Source organism: Brassica napus, chromosome A1, assembly GCF_020379485.1.
Source record: "Brassica napus cultivar Da-Ae chromosome A1, Da-Ae, whole genome shotgun sequence".
NCBI lineage: Eukaryota > Viridiplantae > Streptophyta > Magnoliopsida > Brassicales > Brassicaceae > Brassica > Brassica napus.
In genome coordinates this window covers 13,504,660-13,513,072 of record NC_063434.1, presented here as the reverse complement: position 1 = coordinate 13,513,072, position 8,413 = coordinate 13,504,660, and the positions used below count along the sequence as shown (strand labels likewise).

At 32.3% G+C, this 8,413-nt stretch overlaps 1 protein-coding gene across 1 annotated transcript; it reads left to right on the top strand.

Moving 5' to 3' along the window:
• Positions 1-2,627: 2,627 nt before the first annotated feature.
• On the top strand, positions 2,628-6,492 carry LOC106359538 (probable 2-oxoglutarate-dependent dioxygenase At3g49630). Its single transcript, XM_013799215.3, has 12 exons — positions 2,628-2,702; positions 2,802-2,917; positions 3,013-3,131; positions 3,926-3,989; positions 4,090-4,157; positions 5,155-5,213; positions 5,315-5,459; positions 5,593-5,612; positions 5,703-5,749; positions 5,846-5,926; positions 6,012-6,101; positions 6,182-6,492. The coding sequence occupies exons 1-12, from the start codon at positions 2,666-2,668 to the stop codon at positions 6,332-6,334; spliced, it is 999 nt and encodes a 332-aa protein (XP_013654669.1). The 5' UTR covers positions 2,628-2,665; the 3' UTR covers positions 6,335-6,492.
• The last annotated feature ends 1,921 nt before the right edge of the window (positions 6,493-8,413 follow it).

The following is an 8,413-nucleotide window of genomic DNA, read 5'->3' as shown; positions in this document are numbered from 1 at the left end:
AAAGAAGAGACACACAAATATTATCACAACTTACTGACATAAGATAAATTTCATTACACAAATACGAAATATGGTCAACCACTAATCTAAAACATTACACCAAAAATTATAAATACAACAACAAGTGTGACAAAAAACCAACCACGTTAATAGACAAGAAAAAAATGAATGGAAACAAAAAAAATAGTTACATGGAAATCAAGGTCTGGGAACATAGTAATCAAACAAAATAACTACGGCTTAAAATACATTCACATGAAACATAGCATCTAGCTTCAAAATAAGCCAAACTTAGCCCAAATAAATAAATATGTTTTTGTGCCCTATAACCTCCTTCGTCAGTCACCCCAAATCGTCTACAATCTAAGCTCCAAAATCCACATGCAATTCACTCCTATATTAAGAAAAATTAAATCAATTACCACTAACCACTAATACAACAGCCATAACTGGAGCAAACAAAAGAAAATATATAAGATATAAATGATTATCCTTCTTTGCCACATGCTATTCGTCTTCTTCACTACACACTCAAATAGTACGAGAACCTATCGTTTTCTCCTCGGCATTTCCAACCACGACAATCATACGACTGTAAAACTATGGAAGTTATACACATCTATTGACCTAAAATAAACCTATAATTAGCCCATTACAGTAAATTTACAATTCAAAAATCAGCAACAAAACAATATGAAAACCAACGTTGGAAATTTAGAAACAGAAACATATCCTTTCTACTAAGATACTTTGGAAAATTTAGTACATTAATTACATAATGCGACATCTCCTAATAAACAACGAAAAGAAGAATACCCAACAACTACAAAACACAATAACATAATCTATGTTTTCTAGAAACCCGTATCGACCATCAAATGTAACATCTCCCAACAACATCATATGAAGTAGCTAAAAGAACATACACACACGATGTAGGAGCTTATCCATAGATACTGGTGATTCCAGGATTACAAACAATTTCAAACTCATTAGAAAATAAAATATACGAACCCGGCGCGTAGCGCCGGAATACCACTAGTTGTTAATTATAGGATAGTTCTTTGGTAGAAGAGCAAATTTCTCTTTATAATTTTTGTAAAATTAGTATAAAACAAGAAATACTATAAGTTCCAAACTAAAATTAATTTATGTATATTGCATATTTTTAATTTTGATTTCACTTTCTAAATTTTACTGATAATATTTTTTTGCCACTGATGTTTTTGGTATTTTATTTTAAGCTGTAGGAAACGGATGGTTTGGTAAAATGTCCAAGTTTTAACATTAGTTACAACAAAAATACTAAAAGTTACAAAATAAAATTAATTTATGTATATTTCATATTTTTAATTTCGATTTCCCTTACTAAATTTTACTAATAATATTATTTGCCACTGATGTTTTTGGTATTTTCTTTTAAGCTGTAGGAAACGGATGGTTTGGTAAAATGTTAACACAGTTGTATGAAACACGTTAACGTCATGTCGATTCGTTTTCCTTAGGTTGTACGAAACGGATCATTACTCGATTCAGTAATATCCAAATTTTAAGACAAATGTCTAAACACGTGAATCGATCATGTTTGATTCGTTTGGACTTTATCAATAATACATTATCACAGATGTGTGTGGACATCGACAGTGATGACCTCTGAAGATCCGAAGAGATACTTTTGGTGTTAAGTTTTACCAAAAAAACATATATATGGGTAGTAAAATTATTATGATCATTTATTATATTCCAATTTTAAAATGAAAAATGGTTATATATATGAGTTATTCTTGAGTTCACCTCCTAAAGTGAACATGTAGGTTCACCAACCAATAGTGTTTAAGTATTTGTTATTTGATATTTTTTTAAAAAGGAAATAAAATTGAATTTCCAAATTAGATTATATTTTAAAAATAAAAATACATAAAATAGTAATAGTTACAAAAAAAATAAATAAATTAATATTGTTAAACTGTCAGCAAAATACTAAACCTTATACCCTAAACCCTAAATCCTAAACCTTTGGATAAACCCTAAACTTTTGGATAAACCCTAAACTTTTGGTTAAATCTTAAACCCTAAATCATACATTAAAACTAAATCTTAATAATACAAAACCCTAAATCCTAATCACTAAACCATGAACCCTTGGATAAACCCGGAACCTTTGGATAAATCATAAACTCTAAATCAAAAATATTAAAAATTAAACCCTAGAGTTTATAATTTATCCAAGGGTTCAAAGTATACCTAAGGGTTTAGGGTTTAGTGATTAGGATTTAGGGTTTAATGTTATTAAAATTTAGTTTTTAATGTATGATTTAGGGTTTAAGATTTTTCAACGGTTTAGGGTTTATCCAAAGTTTAAGGTTTAAAACTTAGGGTTTAGGGTTTAAGATTTAGGGTATCGGGTTTAGTATTTTGTTGACGGCTTAAAATATTTATTTATTTTTTTTTCACTATTTTTATGTTTTCTTTATTTTTTATTTTAAAAATATAATCTAGTTTGAAAATTCAATTGTGTTTCATTTTTTAAAAGATATCAAATATCAAATACTCAAACACTATTGGTTGGTGAACCTATAGGTTGGTGTTAGGGGGTGAACCCTAGAATAACTCTATATATAATAGACCAACGCGAAAAGATTTCGTCATTGTCTAAGAATCTGGAATGGCTACAGACTCTAACTCACGTCTACCAATTATCGGTATTGAAAATTTTCGTAAATATAGTCATTATTAACTTTATCATCATCAAAGCTTTCATTTAATATTGCCAAGAAACTAATGAGAAAATGTTGTTGTAGACATCAGCCCTTTACTAGTAAAATGCGATGATCCCAACATGAAGGAAGACCCCGGCGTGGTGGAGGTTGTCCGAAAACTAGACCGGGCTTGTCGGGACGTAGGATTCTTCTACGTGGTAACAAAAAATATGAGTTTGTCTTTTTATTCTGGTTTTATAAAAAATGTTCTGCATGGCCATGAGGATTTGAATTGGTGAGTGTGGTGGAGCAGACTGGTCATGGAATTTCGGAGAGTTTTATGAAGAAGGTGAAAGAGATGTCACATCAATTCTTCGAGCTTCCATATGCGGAGAAACTTAAGATCAAGATTACACCAGCAGCTGGATACAGGTTTGTTTCGTTGATCTTAACATAGTATATGATGTTTTCATTACATCGGTGCCATTTTGTTCATAATGAAAGAAACAATATACACTTTGTTAAAGATAACCTTTTTCTCTCAAAGATAATGCATCACTTAATGAGAGTTTGGTGCCATTGATTTCCGACGTTACACGAGACTGGAACCAATCCGGTAAACTAGAAAAAATTGTTTCATCCTATATAACTGAATCAGTTGCATGTTTTCCGATCTTGTCATTGTCGTGGTCGAGAACAAGAGGAAAATAGTTTGAACTTCACTAAAGATTGATCTATATATATAATAACACCATAGACCAGCGACTAAACACTATGATTATTCCTACGAAAAAGGTCTTGAGTTCAATTCTTATAGCATACAAAAACATTCTAGTTTTACTTTTGAACTCTAAGGTCCCTACCTTATATATGTATATTTTCTAGCATTTTAATTGAAAACCCTTTATCAAAAGGATTTATCTATAACAAGCGATCTTATATTAAAAGTATTAATACAACGTAAAAACTAGTTACTTACAAAGAAAATTCATTGGAACACGAATCAGATCGAGTGTATTTGTAGGACCTTACGTATGTATATTTTCTAGCATTTTTAATTGAAAGCCTTTTATCAAAAAGATTTATCTATAACAAGCGATCTTATATTAAAAAAAGTATTAATTACGACGTAAAAATTAGTTACTTTTTAAAATGAAAATTCATTGGAAGTCGAATCAGACCGACTGTGTTTGTATGTGCAATATTATGGGTGTTGGATTGCACAGAGGATATCAGAGAATGGGACTAAACTTAACGGGTGGGAAACAAGATTTTCACGAAGCAATTGATGTAAGTGTGCCAACCGCACTAGCCAAGCGCTTGAGTCATTTTATCCAAGTATACAAGTAGTAAATATTCTACTAATTTGTTTTCGTTCTTTTATGGACAGGGTTACAAAGAGTTCGAGCAAGGGAAGTATGGGGAAACTGGAAAGGCCATGGAAGGGCCAAACCAGTGGTAAGAGTTTGCTATATTTTGCATTTACGTTTGTGCTGAAAAAAAAATGTGTTGTTGTTAATCAGTGATACATATATGAATGAGTCAAATTATAGAATAGCGGAAAAAAAAGTTGAACAGAGGTAATCAAATGATAGAATAGAAAACATTCTAGAACTGTTCAAAAAAAAAAAACATTCTAGAAAAATAGATTTAGTCATACTCATATCTATCAATCTTGTTAAAACATTATAGGGAAACATCAATTAGTTACCGTGTTATTTACAATTTGCGTTATTAGAAAAATTTGAATTTTTAGATATTCTATACAACAAAAAAGATATTCAGTAATTATCATACTGAATTTGGTCACAAAATATTAAATTTTTTAAAATAAAATATATAAAATTCTCTAAAAGTTGCATTTCCATAAAATGTTTAACTATTTTTATTTTAAATCTAAATGTATATTTCGTGTTTACTATAGTAAATTTTATATTTTCTGAATAATTGAATATTTTAGTCATAATTATTACAATATCATTATAAATTAATATTATATAAAAATAAAATTCTTAATATATCGTATAATTATAAAAAGGTAAAATTGTTAATATATCTTAAACTTTTACATCCACAACTATATATTATCTAAAATGACTAAACAGCTATAAAATTTTGTTAATAGTGCACACATTTTAATTGTATAGACTTTCAGTTTAATGATGTATAAAAATTTGGTTTCAATAGATTTATGAAATTTTTTGAACAAAATGTTTTTAATGTTATTTCTGAAAAGCTCATAATAAACAATGGAATTGATTTTTTTTTTTTTTATCAATGGAATTGATTTTTTTCCTTAAAAGCGAACAGTTAATGGATATTTTAAATTGTAAAAATAACGAAATTATGTTTTGAAAAAAACGTTAAAATCTCAAAAATTGAGATACCACTATCATCATATAATTTTAAATTTCACTTGAGCTTTCTCTCTATTATTGTGACGTTTTCTTTGAAGGCCAGAGAATCCTCAAGAGTACAAAGAGTTGATGGATAAGTATATTAAGCTATGCATAGGTGTGTATTCAACCTATTCCAACCTTTTTTGTTTGTTTTGTGTGCCTTTGTTTTCAACTTACATTCTTTGTTTTGTAATTATTTCATTCCATGGTTTCAAGATCTTTCTAGAAACATCCTGAGAGGAATCTCCTTAGCTCTTGGGGGATCACCTTATGAGTTTGAAGGAAAACTGGTTGGAGATCCTTTTTGGATAATGCGCATTATTGGTTATCCAGGTGTTAACCAAGAAAATGTTATCGGATGGTAATGCACTTCTCATTATTGTTTACCTAGGAATGCCTTTCTTTTTGTCTCTCACTTAATTAGTTGCTCACCAAAAATACTCTATCAGATGGTAACTCGTCTCTCTCTCTTTTTTTTCTTTAAAAAATTCAAGTGGAGCTCACACTGACTACGGTAAGCGTGATGAATATATTCATACTTTTTGTTTCAAGAGGGAGAAAAGCCATAACTTTTTTTTAGTTTAAAAACCCCATAATTTTGTAGGTTTGCTGTCGCTTATAAATCAAGATGATGACAAAACTGCTCTTCAGGTACAATATATATATTACTACTATGATCTTTCTCTTCTTTTGTTACTCTAAAAAATGGTTTAATTGCGATTTTTTTCTAATTGTATCTTGCAAAAGGTTAAAAACTTGGCCGGTGATTGGATATCTGTTACTCCAATCCCTGGATCATTTGTTTGCAACATCGGTGACATGTTAAAGGTTTTTTGTTTGTTCTCTCTCAAAATATATAACTGTTTCACATATTTCGACAATTCTTGAAAACATTTGAAAATCAAATAAGCAGGTACTTTCAAATGGAATATATGAATCCACACTTCATAGAGTGATCAATAACTCTCCTCGATACCGGGTATGCGTCGGATTCTTCTACGAGGTATAATATAACTTGTAACAGTCTCTCTGTTTTTCTCATTTCTCATTTCGGATTTTGAATCATGTATCTTTTCCGAACAGATCAACTTTGACGCGATGGCTGAACCATTGGATATATTCAAAGAAAAGTACCCTGGAGACGAAAGATCTCAACTTTCCAAAAGAGTTGTCTATGGAGAGCATCTGGTTAACAAACTCCAGACCACCTTCGCAAATTTAATGGAACACAATTAATTTGATTGGTTGGGCTTTCAAATGGCAACTGTTTTATCTGGATTTCTAGTTCTAATAAAAAAAATTACTATTTGCTAATCTCCTGAACATGAATTCAATAACTGTATCATGTGTACCTGTTGCAGTCTTAATGGGATAAAAATCATTGTATTCTAAAACATCTCCCTTTACATTAACGGGAATGGATAAGGACGCAACCACATATGCTATCTCGTCCCATTTGGCAGGATCTCTCGGCCTGGCTGCAATTTTTCTTTATATATATGGAAGGAAATATCCATCACCAACTATTAATATTGGGATTTTTCCATATCTTTAGCATATTGTATATCTTGTGTATATTCTCATATGTTTAGGTTTACCTTTTCCGAATGCTGTGTACATGTATAAATATAAGGTCTAAGAATCAAAGGCAATACAAGAACATATTTTATCGATCTTAGTTTGTCATTGGTATGAGAGCATAAGATCTGACGGACCTAATTTCTTTATCAAACGAAGCTTGCGTCTCCAACATATTTTCGTGTTTCTTTGCTACATCTGTTTCTCTCTCTATCCACACAGAGCACCTCAGTAAACCAAAACCCTCGTTTTTGTATCACGAAACTTAGACAACATGATGTCGATTGTTACCAAGATCCAAAGTACAAGACTATCTCACCATATGATCAAACATCGATGTGATCTCTCAGCCTCAACTCAACAGGTTAAACTATGATGAGTGGGCCATTAATTTCCCAAAGGCTCGCAGTTCTAGAAAGAAGTTCGGATTCCATGATGGCCAACAATCATCTCATAGTTGGTAGGATCAAACAGACCATTGAACCAAAGATTCGGTCGACGATTTCAACTCGGGAAGTCCCTAAAGAGCTCTGGGATATCATCAAGAAGAGATTTTCAATCAAGAGTGGGCTCGTCTCCAGCAGCTCCAAAGTTACTTAGCGACCTGCAAGCAAAATGGAACAACGGTGGAGGATTACTTAGGACGATTAATGAAGATCTGGGATAGGATTACCGAGTGTATGGAAACCAAATGGTGTGGAGGTGGTAATTGTGAGTGCAGCTCATGACAAGAAAAGAGAGATTCTGAAAATTCATGATTTTCTCGCTGGTTTAGATGATTCAGTTCATGGGATTATTCGATCCAAACTTTGTTCAATAACTCCTCTTCCAGATTTGGATAGTGTCTATCAAACGATAGTTCAGAATGAAACAATTCGTCAGAGTGTAACATCTGAAGTTCCAGTGATGAGTTTTGCTATTCAAGTTCCACCTGCGAATGGCCCTCACTCTTCTGCTACAGGTTGGCCTAAAGACTCTTCCGGACAGATGTCAGATGGATACCGTGGTGGTTCAAGAGACTACACACGGTCTTGTACAACATGTGGAAAGAAAGGACATGATGAGACTTCATGTTTTAAGGTGATAGGATATCCGTAATGGTGGCCTAAAGACCCTCGCAACAAACCTCTTGGAAAGGGAACTCAACAGGCTTCAGCTGGTCGTGGTGGTGGCTCTACTCCACGAGAAAACGTCACACAAAACCAAGTGAAAATCTATCTGGCATAAGTTCGAATGGGATGATCACAAACAGCGATTGTCACTACAAGAAAACATGAACGTAACGACGACATATTTCGTGGTTATTTCGTCGTAAGTGACCCTTTACGACGAAATAACCACGAAAGTCAATTCGTCGTCCGACGTCTGATCCGTCGTAACGCACATTTCCTCGCTAATTCGTGTAAGGTTACGAGGAAAACTTTTGTCGTAAAAGAACAGTTTAAAATTGTGTCGTAAAAGACACTGAAGGCTTTCTTTGTAAAGTTCATGCTATGTTTCGTCGTAAAAGACACGTAAAGAATTCCTCGTAAAGTTCACGCTACGTTTTGTCGTAAAAGACACGTAAACTTTATGACGAATTTGCATGTCTTTTGTAGTAAATTCCAAGTAAAATTTAACGAGGAAATTACGGCGATTTTCTCAGAAAAGACTCGGTAAATTTACATCGATCTAACGAGTCTTTCCTTGTTAAGTCCACAAAAATTAGCTACGAATTTACTTCGATTCTTGGTTTTC

Bases quoted from the DNA above. Each gene is read 5' to 3' on its own strand.
- LOC106359538 (XM_013799215.3), top strand. From the start codon at position 2,666: ATGGCTACAGACTCTAACTCACGTCTACCAATTATCG. The intron at 4,158-5,154 runs GTAAGAGTTTGC...TTTTCTTTGAAG, and splicing joins ATGGAAGGGCCAAACCAGTG to GCCAGAGAATCCTCAAGAGT. The intron at 5,460-5,592 runs GTAATGCACTTC...AAAAAATTCAAG, and splicing joins CAAGAAAATGTTATCGGATG to TGGAGCTCACACTGACTACG.